The sequence below is a fragment of the Neopsephotus bourkii genome, unplaced genomic scaffold (assembly GCF_033783945.1).
Source record: "Neopsephotus bourkii isolate Nb327-2 ecotype Australia unplaced genomic scaffold, CSIRO-AGI_Nbou_v1 NB_13, whole genome shotgun sequence".
Lineage (NCBI taxonomy): Eukaryota > Metazoa > Chordata > Aves > Psittaciformes > Psittacidae > Neopsephotus > Neopsephotus bourkii.
Genome location: NW_026900530.1, coordinates 199230 through 219006, shown reverse-complemented (window position 1 = coordinate 219006; position 19777 = coordinate 199230). Strand labels below are relative to the sequence as shown.

General features: G+C 39.5%; 1 protein-coding gene across 1 annotated transcript; it reads right to left on the bottom strand.

The window, feature by feature from the left end:
- Positions 1–10394: 10394 nt before the first annotated feature.
- On the bottom strand, positions 10395–18787 carry SNX20 (sorting nexin 20). The gene is made up of 4 exons (XM_061369821.1): positions 18489–18787; positions 16398–16575; positions 14628–14779; positions 10395–11407 (listed from the first exon to the last, which is right to left on the bottom strand). The coding sequence occupies exons 2-4, from the start codon at positions 16561–16563 to the stop codon at positions 10739–10741; spliced, it is 987 nt and encodes a 328-aa protein (XP_061225805.1). The 5' UTR covers positions 16564–16575; positions 18489–18787; the 3' UTR covers positions 10395–10738.
- Positions 18788–19777: the final 990 nt, after the last annotated feature.

The following is a 19777-nucleotide window of genomic DNA, read 5'->3' as shown; positions in this document are numbered from 1 at the left end:
CATTTTGTAGAGATTTGTTTTCTAACACCTCATGGCCCCCAGACTGTAGCTGAAAACTTACTATAGAGTGCAGCTAAGCTGTACTATACAACATGGCAGGAAGGGCTGGAAGTGTGTATGTCTGAAAACTTCAGTTTAGGCTGAGATTTTTAGGTGTCTTTGGCTATAAGTGCTCCTGTGAAATTATCAACTTTACTAAAACAGAAAGGCAACCTGTGGTGAGTATGTACATACAGGATACAGCATTCAGTGAATAAATCCCATTTGGGTGTGAGGAAAGAGCAACAGTGTAGCTCAATTAGGAAGTTAAGGGCACCTCTGGAGCCTGTCCTGCCTCAGCCAGTCTTTTATGCTGTGGTGAATCAATTGTCAAATATGGCAATAAAGATGATGTCTTAAGCACATTATTTATAATTTAGAGACCTTTCCATAGCTAATAAACTGACCTAATTTGCTTCAAATGTAATTGCAGAGAGAAGGTTTGTGGAGCCACATAGTGACATTGTGAAGCAGATGCAAAGTAGTAGCTATCAATACACCCGATGGAAAGACTGAAACTCTGGACTGACATGCAAATAATCTGCCCAGCTCTTCCGTGTGCTTCCTCTGACTGCAATTGCCTATGTAATTGTTCTTTGTCTCGGCATTCCACTTGTTTCTGTTTGTTGTGTTTACTGCTCCCTTACCCTCTTTGTTGTGAGCATCAGTGGCATGCTACAGTGTGGCAGCAATAGGGAAAACATGCTGAGATTAGATGAAGTGTCTCCCTCGCGCTGTCTTCATGCACTGCCTCGTGAGTATTGAAGAGCTTTGGGGTAGCAGCAGCAAACAAAGGCTGTTTCAGGGTGTTTTGCCTTCCCAAAGGGAAATGAATTCCTTTCCTATACAGGAGATTTATATTGCGAATTAAGTCAGTTATCATTAAGCTACTGCACAGCAGGACAAATCATAATTTTAAATACATTTAAAATATATCCTAATGCAGCACAAATCAAGCCTCTTACAGCTGCTATGTGGACCAGTCAGAGAAACATGGAGCATAATAATCGAGGAATAAGTGAGTTGGGTTTACTGCTGCTTGTCAAGATCATATAATTTATACCATTGTTTACTTGCAACCAAGTATCCTCACTGCTGTCTCCTCAGGATAATAAAAATATAAATGCATAAACCAAAATGAGTTCTTCCTGTCAGTCTGAGTTACTTTTTTTTACCTTAAAAATCTGCATGTCTCTTTGTTCTCCAGAGGAGATGAAATGAATGGAAACTTATAGCCAGAGTTTCCCAACATCAGCCCTAAAAATGCAGACATCTGTTATGCAATTAACCAACCGTTTCTTTGCTTCTTCCAAGATTTCTTCTGTCTCTTCAAAGAAATAGCAAACTCTTCTTCCTGGCTCTGCCTTTTTTGAGTCTTCTTTTTTTGATCATCACAATTTGGTTTCATGTCAGATTTAATAATCTCATGGGCACCAGAGCTCTATGCCAAGGTTTATGCAGATTTAAAGCCTGGATTAATCTGGCCTGGTATTTGTAAAATGTTCTGAACATGTAAAGCACTATAAAAGCACTGTATATTATTACCAAGTCCATGGAAGTCTGGCCTGCTAACTCAGCACACATATAAGCTGCTGTTCCTGGAGGTGAGGTGCAGTGACAGAAACAACTAAGTCCATGTCTCGTCTTCTAAGATTGTATCACTTTTCTTTCTTTTTGTCTCATTTTAATTTTCCTTACAGGATTTCTGGAAAAAGAATTAATAGGAAGCAGGGAGACCTTCAAAGATTTCATCTCCTGAGACTATTCTCTCAAAGACTTTAGCATAGTCGTCTTTGTTTTGCTGCCACTGGACTGCTCAGTTCCTGCATCCTGTTTCCTAAGCACTTAAAAGCTAGCAGTTTCTGCAGAAACCTTTTGGGGAAAAAAAAAAAAAAAAAAAAAAAACCCAAACCCCCCAAAACAAACTCACCCCATTTCCCCCCCCCCCAAAAAAAAACAAAACAAAGAAAAAAAAACCACCAAAACCAAAAACAAAACAAAGCAACAACAACAACAAAACAACAAAAAGAAACAAACAACCAAAAAAACCCAAACCAAAAAAACCCCAAAATTTCCATGCAGGAAAGCTGCTTTCAAACTCTGGGCTGCAGATAGCATGCAGTGGGGGAGAAGTGAGTCTTCAGATCTTGGCCATCCCAGCACCCTGATAAAAGTCACTAGCACAGCTCAGGGAACTGTAAGCCAATGTTAGCCAGACCTGCTGTGTTTTACAGGGCTGCTTCAAAAAACATTTCCATGTTTTGTTGCTTAAAGCACAGATGAAGGAGATGACTGACAGCTACAGTCCAGATTTAGCCATCATGTCTTCTTCTTCCATGTTATCAACAAGGGGACAAAGCTAAAAATCAATGTGTATATGTACGGTGTTTGCAGTATATTTGTACCTTTATATAATTAAGGTAATGGAGCTTTAGAATATTTTATAGTAGTTGGATTCAAAACAGGATCAGCCCTCGTTTTCACACTTGGGAGTGCCACTATCTAAAATGGAGTCCCTGGCACTGTTCAGAAGGCATTACGGGTCCATTTATTTTTACTTCCCTCCCCCCATTATTTGATAGTTCTTTTAAGAGTTGTGAGTTTACTTGGTTCCTTTTGATCAGAAGGAAAAGGTACTGCAGGAACTGAGACGTTGCAGTGACTCTGGCTTTGAACTCACCAGGTCTAAAAGCCTGCAAGAACATTTTCAGCTTTCTAGCCAGCTCAGAGAGCTGGCTGATAAAGGGCTATGTTAAATTGTACTGAAGGACAGCTGGAAATCCAGGCACTGCAGTTTGAACTAAAAATGGAACTTATATATATATATATATATATATATATATATATAAACATATATATATAAACCATATTAAAATTTAAGTATCAGACTTTGGAGTAATTTTTTTTTTTTTAATCAAGTCGTTAAAAATAAACAACTTTATGTTCCATTTATTCCAGCTTGCAGGGGTCCCGAGGTCCTGCAAGTGCTGCAGCTCCATCTAGTGACACTGCAACCAGTTGTCAAGGGGGAGGCAAGTGTTCTACGAACACTAACCAAAAAAAAAACATTGGGCTTTAAATTTTCTATTTTCCGTAAAATTCTTCAGGATTTTCTTTTGGATAGCTCAGTTAGAGTCTACACTAGTGCTGTATGGAATGAAACAATATTTAAATGTCACTAGTTTAGAGAGATTAGTATATCACAGTCCAACCAGTCTATTTCTCTTCAGTATTTTTCTTGGCTGAATAATTACAAACTTACAGATGTATTCCTATTTCTAATAAAAGAAGGTAGTATGTTTAAAACTATGTATGTATACAAAGCCATGTGGTATTTGTAAAAGTAGCTTTGATCAAAATTTCTTAAAATGCTTGGCAAACATTTATTAAGCATCAAACCATTCAAATTTCTTTGTTCTATCCACTCATCAGTCCATCTGTCCATCCACCCATCCATCACGTACAGAGATAGTGCACGTTTATACAGACAGTAGACCTTATTCTGCTCTTGATTACATTATAACTTAATTTATTTCAGTGTAATTGCCCTCAAGTCTCAGTGGTCTGACATGAAAATTAGTTTCTTGTTTATCTGTATGTGGAGCAAATATATACTCGGCAAAGTGTGATGAACATATGTTGTAATGTGATCTTAGTGTAAATTAGTTGGTTCTTTGGGGTTCTCACCTCATCCAGATGGGTATTGACATTCAGTATTTTACACAATTATAGCTGTGTTTAGTTTTTCAACACATCTTGCTCCTGCCTTTGATCTAATCAGAAGATAAACATTCTTCATTTGATTTGCTCAGCTGCTGTCTGAGCCACACAACCTAGGTTTCATCTTGTGCCCTGAACTCGACTCCCATGCTGCTTGTACAAATCTGTTGAATTCAATAAATGTATTTAGCCTTATTAAGATTCAGGAAAGCAAATATTATCCTCCAGTGATACGGCAGACAACAGGAGTTAATAACAAGTATGTGATAAAGATCACAGGATTCCCTGTAAACAAGATGCTGCATTGCACAGAGCACATCTTGTCTGCATATGTTTCATAAGTAACTAGGCATTCTCATGGGCTTCTTTAGTTATTTTAGAGAGTTGTGTAAACAGTATTATCTACTTAATGCCCCAAATGATATAATAATTGATATGGAAATGGGGCAAAGCTCAATAAATCATAATACAACTCTCTATGGAATCTTGGAGATGATTCTGACCAGATTTCATTTAAATTTTCTTCTAGCTTGTATGCATACAGACTGTGGTTTGTTAAGATATGCTAGGCAGCTGTTGGTTTGACAGTGTTTTCTTTTTTTGACATTTTTTTTCTGCAAAAATAATTAAATGTGAATTTATACTTGGCTTATTATCTGTTGTAAGTATACTTTAGAGATGTCAATATGAAGAGTAAGATGGAAAAGCTCTGTTGGATTGTGTGCTATTGTTCAGAAAACTGGATACTACCAGGTTGCTAACATATATGGTACTTTGTAGTGGGTGTGTAACTCTCCTTGTATAGGCTACAGGAGCAGTGAAAAGAAATACCAGAGCTCCAAGACATTATTAAAACTGAAAAATTGTATTTGAAAATATTTTTGTGTTCCTTCTTGTGGAAAATGATATTGAAGCCTGGAGGGTTTTTTTAAACATATTCTAAAAATCTCTTACACAAGACTTTCTGCTTGCTTTGGTTGTTTGTTTTTTGGATTATTATCTTTTTTTTCTTATAAGGTAGTGGTTAGTATATTTTCTCTCTTCAACCACTTACTAGGTATTCAAATTAGTCAGACTTACTAAATTGTTTTCTCTACCATATACAGGCTATAGTCTCAGGTGTATGATACCAGGCAAAATTAAGCTGTGCTGCGTTTCTCCATGCAAGATGTACTTAAGAACATGCAGCAGTGACATGTCTCTGTTTTCAAAGCTGTGATGCCAGTTGTGCTGAAATATTTCTTCACACAATTAGTGTGGTCTCCAGACCACTGTATTTGACTTTGTGAAAAATCACTTCTCTTGTTTGTACAATTCCCAATAATATTGGCATTTGAAAGAAATCTGAGATTTGATTAGACTTAATCAAGGTCACTCAGTGGGCTTGTGAGGTTGCCAGGAGCAGAGCTTGGGTAACCAGACACTGTTGACTTCAGCTGCTTTCCAGGTATGGAGAATGGCGGATGAATGTTAATAATGCACAGGACAAATGCCAGCAACTGCTTATTTCCATTTATTTTATTAAACTGAAGAAAATTTTTGTAAAAAGCACACATTGTTTTGGGAGACAGGAAAAGGATTTATTTATAAAACAGGTTTTTATCACTCAAATACTGTATGGCAATGAAGAGTGGAAGTAAAACAGCTGTCTGGAACAGGAACCACCTGCTTAATTTATGTTCTGTTCTTGCAGATGTGGTAGTGCTGGAGCTTTCTTCTTCCAAAATAGCTTCACTGCTGCAGTGCTATCCGCTTTTGCTGGCCCAGCATGTGCAGAGGTGGGATGTGTGCTCTGGAGACAGCATGCAAGCCCCATGGAGAGTGCACAAGGTTTTTAGTCATTGTTTCTCCAGTGACTTCTTAACACGAGTTAAGAGCAATGTTAGATAAGCAAGACAGGTAGATGTGGATGAAAATATCCATTTCCTTTTTAAGCCATTCTTAGAACATTATTCAGAGGAAAACCAAGACACAGTCATAGGTGGAATGCACCCATTTAACTTTTATACATTTTATGAAAAAGCCAGGACAGATTCAATTCATGGATGCAGGCTCTGCAGCCACTACTGTATTCCTGCACCAGGCAGTGTTAATAGGGAAAGAAACTAATCTCTGGTTCTCTGCAGAAAATCTCCCTTACCTGGCTATATGTTTTGAACTGTAAAAGGTAAAGTTGCATGTACAGGCAGAAGGAACTCATTCTTTGAAGGCTGTCATTCCAAGTGGAATATAGGAGTGTCAGTATGGGAGCAGGAATTCCATTACCTTTTATTTTAGTAACTGATTATTACTCACATTGCTGTACAAATTAAGTGAAAAAGAATTTGCCAAAGTTGACTTCTGAAATGTGAGTAAATGGAGGCAGAATTCTTCTGGCAGGTCCAATCAGCCTCTGAGAGAACACAGGTAAGAAATCAGAACTGGCCGATGGCTCATGGGGCTGATGAGCCAGCATGGTCTCACTACAGTCCTATGCAATAAATAGATAAATTTTGTAACTTCTCTGGTATGTGAGGAAAGTAAAGTCTGAGTCTAAAATAAAGACTGCATTAGTAAGAAACTATGCACACAGATTTGGCAACTTACTGCCTCTAAATTCTCTTCTATGTCAGGATACATTGAAGAAATGAAATAGGTTTGTATAAAATAAAATTGCTTCCATCTCAGTTCACATTTCTATGTTAAACATGGAGTTAACTTACTGGGTCAAGTTTCACAATTTTTCTGTTTAGTGACCACTGAAAACCTGAGTGAGGAAACTTTACTGAGGAAATACTGGATGAGGAAATAGGGCACAGAAGCTGTTATTTCTGCAAAGTTCAGACCAACTCTGGCAGAGCTTCAGGCAAAATCCAGGCCCATTGGTCCCCATTCAGTGCCATCACCATCCTAGCTTTCTCTTTCCAAGGATTTTCAATATCACCTCTGAAAAAAATAATAAATCCAAAGGTCATAGACTCTGAATTTGTAGGAAAGGAATGCATGCATGATTTGCTGGAGGGATCTTGAATTGTTGGGGATTTTAATTTTGTTGTATTCTAATAGTAATAAAATCACAAGCTGATTTTATGAACATTACGTTTGACCCTTTGATGACATGTGCTTTGGCTGTGCAGATTCCTACATGAAGTGGCTTGACTGGATGCTTCAATGCAACAGAAATTGAAATCAGCCCTCTGAGTGATGTAGATGATATGATATGCTCTTCCTGGGTACCTCTGAGATGTTGTGTCTGACTGACGGCCACAGATATCCCACTGAAACGGCTTTCCATTAAAGAAGTTCACTGTGGTGGAATTAGCCAAGAGACACATTGGTCTTTCTTCACAGCATTCCAGTATTTATCTATTTCCATTTCTCCCATAATACAAGGAAACTGACCTCTGCCTTCTAGTGATAAAGTGATTCTAGAGCTATTTTGCTGACAAAATTCTGCTATACGGAAAAGCACTCTCAGAAATTTGACTTATGCCAGCAAAACGGTAGGGGGTTTTGGCATTGCTTATTTTAGTGCCTTTTGAATTATGTCAATTTTTCTCTTAGCCAAATTGCATCTCCTCATATTCCCAATGTGTGCTGCCATGCCAACAAAAATTGGTTAGTTTTGGATCAGTTAATCCTTTGGAGATGAAAAATTATAGAATTACCACAAGTAGAGGTTAGGTAAGATCTCTGAGGTGCCATTTTCCAGGTATTTGTCTTTGCTAGACAGCATATAGACCCTCTAATCTTGTAGTCAGCTGTAAGGTGAGAGACTGTGGACACAATTAGCTTTCATGTACAGTCCCATACGAAGCTGAGGAGAACCCAATGCATTTCTTTGGTGTTTCACCACAAACTACAGTGGAAACACAGCAGTGTGATGGCCATGCTTCCCTTCTGCCTTAACTTCAAGTTGCCTGAATGTAACGCAGACCCCAGACATACTTTCTTTTTTGTCACGTTACTGATTCAGACATCCTCTAAGAAGGTGATACTTTTAATCCCTTTTAACTGACCTGCAATATGGTAGAATCATAGAATAGTTGGGGTTGGAAAGGACCTTAAGATCATCAAGACCCAAACCCCCTGCCATGGGCAGGGACACCACACACTACACCATGCCACTCAAGGCTTCGTCCAACCTGCCCTTGAACACTGCCAGGAATGGAGCATTCACAACCTCCCTGGGCAACCCATTCCAGTGCCTCACCACCCTAACATTGAAGAATTTCCTCCTTATATCCAATCTAAACTTCCCCTGTTTAAGTTTTAACTCATTCCCCCTTGTCCTGTCACTACAGTCCCTAATGAAGAGTCCCTCCGCAGCATCCCTATACGCCTGCTTCGGATACTGGAAGGCTGCTATGACATCTCCATGCAGCCTTTTTTTCTCCAGGCTGAACAGCCCCAACCTTCTCAGCCTGTCTTCATATGAGAGGTGCTCCAGTCCCCTGATCATCCTCATGGCCTCCTCTGGATTTGTTCCAACAGTTCCATGTCCTTTTTATGTTGAGGACACCAGAACTGCACACAATACTCCAGGTGAGGTCTCATGAGAGCAGAGTAGAGGGGCAGGATCACCTCCTTCGACCTGCTGGTCACGCTCCTTTTGACGCAGCCCAGGATACGGCTGGCTTTCTGGGTTGCAAGTGCACACTGAAGCTGGCTCATGTTTATTTTCTCATCGACCAACACCCCCAAGTCCTTCTCCACAGGGTTGCTCTAAATCTCTTCTCTGCCCAACCTGTAGCTGTGCCTGGGATTGCTCTCACCCAGGTGGAGGACCTTGCACTTGGCATGGTTACACTTCATAAGGTTGGCATCAGCCCACCTCACAAGCGTGTCAAGGTCTCTCTGGATGGCATTCCTTCCCTCCAGCGTATCAACCGAACCACACAGCTTGGTGTCATCGGCAAACTTGCTGAGGGCGCACTCAATCCCACTGTCCATGTCAGCGACGAAGATGTTGAACAAGACCGGTCCCAACACCGATCCCTGAGGGACACCACTTGTTACTGGTCTCCAGCTGGACATTGAGCCACTGACCACAACTCTTTGTGTGTGGCCATCCAGCCAGTTCTTTATCCACCGAGTAGTCCATCCATCAAATTGATGTCTCTCCAATTTAGAGACAATGATGTCATTTGGGACAGTGTCGAACACCTTGCACATGTCCAGGTAGATGACATCAACTGCTCTACCCCTGTCCATCGGTTCCGTAGCCCCATCATAGAAGGCCACCAAATTGGTCAGGCAGGATTTCCCCTTTTTGAAGCCATGCTGGCTGTCACCAAGCACCTTGTTGATTTTCATGTGCCTTAGCATGCCTTCCAGGAGAATCCACTCCAAGATTTTGCCAGGCACGGAGGTGAGACTGACTGGTCTGTAATTCCCCGGGTCATGGTATGTTGTGGGAAGATTAGTCCATAAGTTTCTTGGTTAATTACTCTTACTTCTCTAACTTCCAACTGGAAAAAATAATAATTGTCAAATAACAAATAATCTGTAATAACAAATAAACCATGACCAGTGTTTTGACACTTAGCTGTTAATAGCTACTTAAAATGTTAACTTTCCAACCTAGATACTCTCATCATTCTGTGTTTTTTCCACGCCATCCTTTTTGTAACAATGTAAAGCAATGTTTCTGAGGCTCAGCGCATTTTCAATTAACTGATTCTTTCATGTCTGGGAGATAAGTTAATACAGTTATTCCTAACTTATAGACAGTGTCCTTGTGGTGTGTGTGTACCATCTGTACCTGAGGTACAGGCCTGAAAGTACTCAGTGGACTACATTCAGCAGGGAATAATGACCCATGATAGCATGACATTTAATTACAATATTTATGAGAATTAATTTACCAGATTACTGAAAAAAAAGTATATGGGAGAGACAATAGACCTGAGGGAAAATACAGAAGCAGGTATAAGAGATATTTTTTCAGCTCTTAGGAAGCTTTCACAGGAGCGTTAGGTCTAAGACAAGCTTAGAATTTGTACATGTGGTTTGGATCTCTGAAAGAATTAGCTATGATATTGCAGTGCCACCAAGATGATACTTGCATGGTGTACCAGTCTGTAAAACTAAGGCAATACACCCAGTTTACATAAACCTCTGAAATGCAACAGGGAAGCACATGCTTAACACAGACTGCCTTACAGTACAATTAAATGCTAACATTATATTAGCTAGATGCTTTCCCCAACAGCACTCCTCTGTGGTTTTTTTGCATTATGTATATAGCACACGTGGCAGGAATTTTCTATCCTGGACAGATAGAAAATCTTACTTAAAGATCACCCCAAACAATAATGTGCCTTCAATGAAAGTTATAAAACTGCATTAGCTACAAAAGGGAAATGAAGCATACTCCCTCATCTCTTACAGAATGATTGTTGCTTGTATATCATGCTCCTATCAAATTTGATTGTAAACCTTACCCCTAGGTCCTCCTGCCCTCAGCAATTGACTTCAGTGGGAACAGGACCAATCCCAACATTCTCAGAAAAGGCAAAGTGCTGTTTGACAAGGCTTCAGCTGGAGGACTAAAAAACCAGTGTATTGAAGATGGATCCTCTAGATTGCATTGCCTGAGAAGGTGTTTGTTTCTCTTCTTGAAAAGTTTCCACATAAGCAAGAAATGCCTCTGATTCTGCAGATTCTTAAGGGCTTTCTTAATTTTATTTCCCTATTCTGACTTTTCACATGAAATAGGCTACTTTCAAAATAAGCAAATCATAAATGATTTTTTGTTGCAAATTTGTTTCCAAAAACCTTAATAAGCTCAAGTGCTCTTCATATTTGTAGAGTAAGTATACTACTTTCCAACATACCTGTAAATGTCCCTTCTGAACATGAAAAATATATATTTTTTTTCTATTAATGCAATATTATGTTACCCAAACAGGTAATTTCCAGTTCTTATTCTTTCAAAAGCTTGTGTTCAGGAAAAGAAGTTGACAGCTTTGCTCTTTAAAGAAATTGTTTCGTGTGTTCATTGTACATACTCGCGAACTGCAAGTTCTTTCAGGGTAAAAATACGAATAGGATCCTTTTTTGCCTTCCATTCTTCCAGTTTTTCTTGAAAAGACAGAAAATCCTTGCCAAGTTCATATGCCAGAGTGATCATTGTTTCTAACAATGGAATGTAATACCTGTGGCTAGTATGTACACAAAGGTGCGACAGAGCTTTTTCTCCATATTCAAAGGCACTTGCTGGGTTTTCCAGGTCCTTATGGCACACCACTATGGCACAGAGAGTAGGGACAATTGAGACAGGGTTGCCTCTTGTCAGCCTTGCCTGCAGACCAATGACTTCTAACAGGATTTCCAAAGCTTTGGTGTACTGGCCACCCCGCAGGCACCCATATGCTTCCTGAAGCTCTGGCCTTGTTAAAAAATCAATAAATTTTTTTGATCTTCTGATATATTTCATAGAATATAGAAGTCTCAGGTAGTCCTTGAAGGCTAATTTTCTCTCATTGATTATTTCTTCTGTGAAGTTCCCTGTCAGAGCTTTTTTGGGAAAGGTCACATCTTCCATTTCTTCACTAAACTCGTTCAGCAGATTTCTGTGTAGTTTCTCGAAATCTGAGTAACGGCGTTCAATTACAGACTTGTTGTTGTCAAAACTCCCTGTTTGCAGAATGATGATTTTATACATCTAAACGCAATGAAACAGAAAAACAAGCATAAGAAGGACCACTCTTGCCTAAGTGCACTCAGATTTTGTCTGCTTTAAAATCTGCAGCCATCAAATTAATAATTCCCACCTCCTGTTGTGCTATACTTTTGTCACCAAATTTAGCCTTAGCATGTAAGTAAGTTGTAATGCACTAACAGATCCCATCTGGCAAGGTGCTGGGAACGGTAAATTAGCAGCAGGCTGACACAAGTAAAGCCACTTACAAAGCATTTCTGTAGCTGAATTTTGTTTATAACAGCCATAGCTGCTGCAATCAATCATCTACAGTGGACTGAATGTATTTCCCAGACTTAAAATTGAATATAATCTATTTTACATTGGTTGTAATACTCAGAAATGCAGTTTGTATCAGACATTTCTAGGGATCTGGGGTTATTATTAATTCTGTGGAAGAAGAGGGAGTATTTGGCAGTAATGTTTGGTGTGTGCAAAAATAAGATGGAGCAACTCCAAAGCCTTTTCTCCCTTTTAAATCATTGTCCTGTTATTCAAAACTTACTTGGCATATAAATAATGAAAAAGAGTGACATTTCTACAGCAATCTGTTTGCCATCCAAAACCCTTCACTAACAGAAAAGCTGTCCCACATTAACAGTACTCAATAGTATGTCTCCTCAGCTCTTCACTACCCTCAAAATGACAATAATAAATGTGATATTAGAAAAATTGATGCAAAATAAATTTGTGTGTTATGTGATGTACAAATAGAGTCTCTTCTGGTTCTGATGCAAGTACAATGATGCTGAGGATTTGCCAAATCCATGATGTGTGTAAACCAGTGGAGCTCCACTGAGGGCCACTTAACTGCATCACTGCACACCAGCTAAGGACATGGACAGTTGACCTTGCTAGCTTCAACACAATGACCAGGTTCATATTCAACTCAACCCTTTTCTCATTAAATTATACAAAAACTGGAGCCATTGTACTCATGCCAGTTGTTTCCTTTGCTGCTGTTGAAGAGTGCAAACCAATATCAACATTATTCTCTGTCTGATTCCCTTCCTTGTTTTTCCTTAAAAAGAAATTATCTCTTTTAATCTTCATAAATGATCTTTACAGGTGCTCTTTGAAAGGTTTCTAAATTTGAGCTGACTTCCCTGAGCTCTTTTAACTTGTAAGCACTGTGACATTTTCCTATACTTTTTTCCTACTCCCTGCTGAAAAGTATATATATGCCTGATGCGTATCCAAAACAATGATAAGAGCAATTTTTTAAGCTATCATTTTATCAAGGGCAGCTAAGTGAATAATTTACAAGTACTTGTTCTTTGTGGAGTATGCATGAAAGAGGGCTGAAATACCATTTAGTTAGATAATCATTCAAATTGGCTCAATTTTGTTGTAATGTACATATCTTTGCCTAGGCATGTAACTTATGGCTAAGCCTAACTACTTGCACATATACTGAATCATACTCTTGTTCTCATACAGTTATACTAAAATAATTTTTAACTAATCACCAAACTAGATACTACTGAGTGTATGCAAGTATGGCAGCACCTAAACAGGTGTGTATAGCATGCAACAAGGTCATAGGACAGTCTCCCAAACTTTTACCTGCTCCATATTCTACCAAGCTGCACCACCCCGTATCAGGAACTAGTATGATTCTTAGCATTTTTCATCTACAGATCTCAGGGGTCCTTGCAAACAAGGAAAACATCTCTATTTCACAAGAATACTGAAAGAGACTTGCTGTAGTCTCTTCAGTCCCCCTGAAGGACAGAAGCAGAACCAGAAATAAAAAACAAGTGTCAGTACTGTGAGTAAAGATACAAAAATCCAGCTTGTTCTGTCCCTCATACTCATGCTTCACCTTAAAAATATGACAGAAATGTGCCATCTAATGGAGCTCTATATAGGTAAGGGGACTGATCCCAAGCAACCTAGCTGGAGGGTGTCTTAGACTTTGTCAACATCAAAGAATTTTGCACTTGTGCTAACATAAATCTCTGATGATGAAATTATACAAATGCAATACAGCTGCTACGGCAGGCTAGCTCAGTGGAAGTCCAACAATATAGAGAGTGACCTTGACAACCTTGTGAGGTGGGCTGATGCCAGCCTCATGAAGCTTAACCATGACAAGTGCAAGGTCCTACACCTGGGTCAGAGCAATCCCAGACACAGCTACAGGCTGGGCAGAGAAGAGATTCAGAGCAGCCCTGCGGAGAAGGACTTGGGGGTGTTGGTCGATGAGAAAATGAGCATGAGCCGGTTTCAGTGTGTGCTTGCAGCCCAGAAAGCCAACCGTATCCTGGGATGCATCAAAAGCAGCGTGACCAGCAGGTCGAAGGAGGTGATCCTGCCCCTCTACTCTGCTCTCGTGAGACCTCACCTGGAGTATTGTGTGCAGTTCTGGTGTCCTCAACATAAAAAGGACGTGGAACTGTTGGAACAAGTCCAGAGGAGGCCACGAGGATGATCAGGGGACTTGAGCTCCTCCCATATGAAGATAGGCTAAGAAAGTTGGGGCTGTTCAGCCTGGAGAAGGATGCGTGGAGACCTCATAGAAGCCTTCCATTATCTGAAGGGGGCCTACAGGGATGCTGCGGAGGGACTCTTCATTAGGGACTGTAGTGATAAGACAAGGGGTAATGGGTTAAAACTTAAACAGGGGAAGTTTAGGTTGGATATAAGGACGAAATTCTTTCCTGTTAGGGTGGTGAGGCACTGGAATGGGTTGTCCAGGGAGGTTGTGAATGCTCCATCCCTTGCAGTGTTCAAAGCCAGGTTGGACGAAGCCTTGGGTGATATGGTTTAGTGCGAAGTGTCCCTGCCCATGGCAGGGGGGTTGGAGCTAGATGACCTTAAGGTCCTTTCCAACCCTAACTATTCTATGATTCTATGATATTTTTATACTAGTGTGAATTTCCTCTAGGTTGGCAAGCCTCCAGGTGTTAAGGACACTCAAGTGACTAATTCACATGATATCATGTTTCCATTGCTGCAGATGTTGTGAACTGATTGTCAGAGGGGTATTTTAGAGGTAGATTCCATCAGTTATGCCCATAAGATCAGTGATAACAAGTTCTTTCTACTCAGTATGATCACAGCTTGCAAAACTTGGCCCTCAGTAAGGCTTTCATGTAGTGAAGCATGCTGTGTGCTGCACAGACCCCTGTGGAGTGAATAAAAACTAATGATCTTCTTACATATTCATTTTTTAGCTTACCACATATTTAGATAAGTGATGCTCTACAGTTCTGGTTGATGGGATTTCAAAAACAAGTTTGACTTGTTTGCACTGGCGTTTTTCATTCCTCCAATATTCCTGAAGCTCCTTAGTGGTCATTGAAGAGTTGGGACTTAGGGATGCACTGGAATCTAAAAACAATAAATTTAGTATTTCAGATTATAACATTTGCATTTGGAAACAAAACTTATGCATTTATTGTGAAAGGAAACGCTAGAATTTCTGCTGCTGCAAGACCTAAAGACATAAAATAAGTGATTTCACTGCTAATAAAGGCAGGTCCAGATTCTTTGAGGAAAGCTATTGTGGTCTGACATTTTGAAAGACACCAAATAGTCTGCATAACACAAAGTAATAGAAAAATTACTGACAAAAATTATTGAATGCCTAGGTTTCAAGCTTGGGCACAGTCTGAGCAGGAGGTAGGCTTCACCTTCCCAGAAGTAGCCTTAAGAAATGCTGACTCAGTCTTCTGAATCAGATGTTTCTCCGGGATACTTTGCTGCTAAAAGCAGGAGATAATACAGTGCATACATTCAGACACTGAGTGAGTCTATTCAAATATTGGGCTTGTGCAGTAACGGGTGAAAGCTGAGAACACACAAATGTCCTAACCTGACAGGAGAAACTTGGGTATCCAGCTCAGCCAAAGGAAGAATTATCATTTCTTCTTATTTTGTAGCTAAGCTGATGCCACAGTTCAGCCGCAAATATTTTATATACCTCCTTTCCTTCCTCTCTCTCTCCCCTCACAGACACACACACAAACATATAGACACATGCACATATAAAAATGTAGGACAGCTGGTTGGAGACTTTGCTTACGGGGGAATTTGTTGCAGTTTTTCAAAAGGGTGATTTTCTGTCTTTGAAATCTACTGACAACAGTTTTCAACAGGCGGTGTATGGGCTAGGAAAGTGGATAAAAAAATGGAATGTTCGTATTTCAGTGGGTACACCAGTCCCAATTTCAAATTAATAATGTCTCTGTCAATGCAGTCAGCTGAAGTCACTCTGGAATATATTTAACATTCAGTCAATGGATCTGAATGACCACAAATGAATGGGAAGATAACAGTTTGATGCAGCAACAGAACTGTAAAGGCACCACAGTATTCCTTTACTGGCCCCAACTTTACATGTTCTTAATCATTTGGTCATACAGTTTCAATTATCAAGGCCTTTGGGGTTTGGCTCAATCTCTATGAAACATATATTTTCCTGAAGAAGGGGGTGTTTATGACATCTTTGCAGGCTGAAAATCTTGATGATATATATTTTGGATTATACATAATATTTTATTTAATAACAGATGTCTGCAATCTTAGGCATAGTGAATGTTCAATGCTGCCTCTCCATGGGGTATGTGAGAGACTACTGCTTGAGATTAGCTTCAGTCTTGGTATCCTTGCTCATACTGTCAAGAAGTTCAGATTTTGTGATATGAAGAAAGTTCACTCCTGAGACACACCATCTGATAATAACCATTTTGATCCCTGGTATGTAAATTAAATCTGGTATACATTTTACATGTAAGAGATAGAAAAGGAAAGTTCTGTGTGTGTATATATACACCAGGATGTGCATCTGTTTCACTACTGCCACATTATTAGTCCAAGTTTAATTAAGGCTTATTTTCAATGAAGTATAGCAGTGTAAATCTGGACTACAGATAAATAAAGCAAAGGTTTTAATAGAAAAGATTAATGGCATAAATAGCTACATGAAAAATAAAAGGGTAGCATCAACCTTGCAGGTCATCTTTTTCTGGGTTTTCTTTTTTCACTTGACATGAAATTTCAGCTTGGGGTTGATTTTGCTCTTTATCAGGTGGACTTGTGGTAGAAAACATAGTAATCCTGTTTACAGCTTCCAACAGCTCCCTTTCTGCTGCGCAGTGCGAACCTTGGTCCATCGCAAGCAATCACTGAAAGATTACAAAAATGACATTTCTCAGTAGCCTGCCTTTAGAGCATCCAGACTGGTAATCTTTTTTACTGACTTACTCACCGGTCTCTGTGAACTTGTAGGAGGGCAACTGCACTTTCATAAAAACTAAAGTAATAAATAGAAATATCTAGATAGGTACCATTGAAAGTGTTTAGATATCTTCTTGACAGATTAAAATTAAACATGAAAACCATAAGAAGTTATGTTGAATAAGATAAGGTGTGGAACTCCATTCTTATCTATGAGAATTCTGGCATACCCTTCAGTGGGGGCTGATTTTTTCCTACCTGTATTTTGCCCTTAAGCTTGCAAGTATGAGTTCAGATGAACTAAAATCTTGGAGATAATTAGTATAGCTAGCAGCCTGGTCCCTTTACACTGCTAGGATTCACTGTTTTTAAACACTCCAAAACTTGCCATCTGTTCTTAATCACAACTTGTAGGACAAAAAAGGCAATATCTACTACAGGATATTTTTTTTTTCATATTTCACAGCTTCAAGTTCTCTCCAGAGTTTTGTCTCTGTGCTATGAGAACAAAACAACTGAATCTGACAATGGCTATAGATGGAAGGAGAACTGAGTTTTCTAATCATTGTACAGAAGCATTTTCCCATTACTTGACCTTTTAACTTATATACTGTGCTTGTAATAAATCTATATTCCTGTTCTGATATGATAGGACTACTATTTTACCACATGCTGATATAATACTTAACACAGTATACTCTTTCCTGGGGTACTGTTTTCCATTAGCATGTTGCTCACAATTCAGCCAAGGGGTGAAAATCAAATGACAAAACAAACTACTTTTTTAAAAAACAAGTCTCCCTGCTATAGATGTAAAATTAATGCCCAAGCAGAGGCTATTGAGTAATGAGAGGGTTTAGTACAGGGATGTTGCTACATAGCATTTTGCCTGCGCTTTTCTACCACACAGTTATGCAATGCTGGATACAAAGGTGAGGAAACCTCTTCAGCAAGCATATTGATTTCTGGCAAACTGCAAGGCCATACGATGAAAAGCAATTACTTTCCCTACTGGAAATAACGGAAATGCAAACCACTTTCCTCTAACAGAAACCCTTCTTCCTTTGCCCAACTTGGATAAGCAAGTACAGACATGTCATCCTCGTTAAGAGCATCATGAAAGCCCTTAATTTTGGACTTTATACTAGAAGGTAAAAGTTCTCACTGTTCTTCTAGTCCTTCTTAAGATCTTCTTTCTGAACATGAAGAGTAGCACTTATTGTCTAACTGCTTAGCCTTTGGAAAACCATGACAGTTTATCCCAAGAGCATAAACTTGCAAATATTCATATTTTATGTAAAGATAATATTAGATATAGTAGATTAAATAAGAATTCTGAAAATGGTCAATTTTAAATGACAACGCTTTGTCTGAAGGTGGTATAACCTCATAAGCACAATAGTATTTATTCTGAAAATAAGTATCATTTTATATATGCATAACTTTATATACATAAAATATGTATTCATGTCTCTCTATATAAACACCTCTTTAAAACATGATTTACCAGAGAAACACAACACACTTGTAAACAGAAGAATGCAGAAGTGAACATTACGATATACAAGTCTTCTACCTTGAATATGTCTTGAAAACTACCTGTACTTCATAGAAACACTCCCAGTTTTACAACTAAAAATCACTGTAATCTCTTTTAACTAAGTTGCAATTTATTTTTACGTATATATATATATATATATACACTAAAAAAAAAGTTGAAACAATTTAAAACCCCTGCAACAAATTACACAGTTTTACTCTGAACAGAAACTCATCCTGTTCCGTTTCAGGGTAGATGCCAGTCCAACTGCTCCATTGAGTCATAGGTAACACCAGAAACCAAAGTGCACAGTGTACCCACCTGAATACTGCTGAAGACCTTTCAGTTGTGGTGCCTGCATAATGTGTCCAAAGTCACAACAAGCCTGCTTTGCGTTTTCAAAGCGCAGAAAAATATGTCTGTGCTTTCTTCTAACAGGCACATTCTGTGTTTCACAAAAAGGAAGGAAGAAGCCTTGATTAAATCAGACTTCCTCATCCAATTGGCTCACTGGTTCAGTGCTGACTGATTACGCATGAGGTTTCCTATTTGCGTCGGACAGCTCCTGCGCTGTCTGTGAATGAGGCACGGCCTGTTGCCCACAGTGCAGCTCCAGCAGCAAGGGCAGGTTTGCAAACCCAAGCCTCAGGACTACACCTGCAAACACAAGGTCTGGCAGAGGAAAGAGTTTTAACAGTAAACACAAGTACGAAATCAGTAAGAACTTCTCTGCCTGGATTTCTGAAACCAGAAAAGCACACTTAACAAAAGAGAGGTTAGAAAAAAAGAGCCAAATGCGTGAATGTACTTATGCGGAAAAAATATGCCCCTTGGGACATCTTTAAACTACAGACTTAGCATCCAGTTCAGAATAGAAAATGCAGATGGGACCACAATAAATAGCCTCACTCTATCTAAACTTGCAGTTCTGACAGAAATCCTGACTCTGCACAGTGATTAAAAATTATTAATTTCAAATATCTCCTTAATTAAAGTTCAAAAAGAAGCATTATCATAGAATCACAGAATCATAGAATAGTTAGGGTTGGAAAGGACCTTAAGATCATCAAGTTCCAACAACCCTGCCATGGGCAGGGATACCTCACACTAAACCACCTCACTCAAGGCTTCGTCCAACCTGGCTTTGAACACTGCCAGGGATGGAGCATTCACAACCTCCCTGGGCAACCCATTCCAGTGCCTCACCACCCTAACAGAAAAGAATTTCGTCCTTACATCCAACCTAAACTTCCCCTGTTTAAGTTTGAACCCTTTACCCCTTGTCCTATCACTACAGTCCCTAATGAAGAGTCCCTCCGCAGCATCCCTGTAGGCCCCCTTCAGATAATAGAAGGTTGCTATGAGGTCTCCATGCAGCTTTCTCTTCTCCAGGCTGAGCAGCCTCAACTTTCTCAGTCTATCTTCATATGGGAGGTGCTCCAGTCCCCTGATCATTCTCGTGGCCCTCCTCTGGACTTGTTCCAACACATCCATGTCCTTTTTATGTTGAGGACACCAGAACTGCACTCAATACTCCAGGTGAGGTCTCACAAGAGCAGAGTAGAGGGCCAGGATCACCTCCTTCGACCTGCTGGTCACGCTTCTTTTGA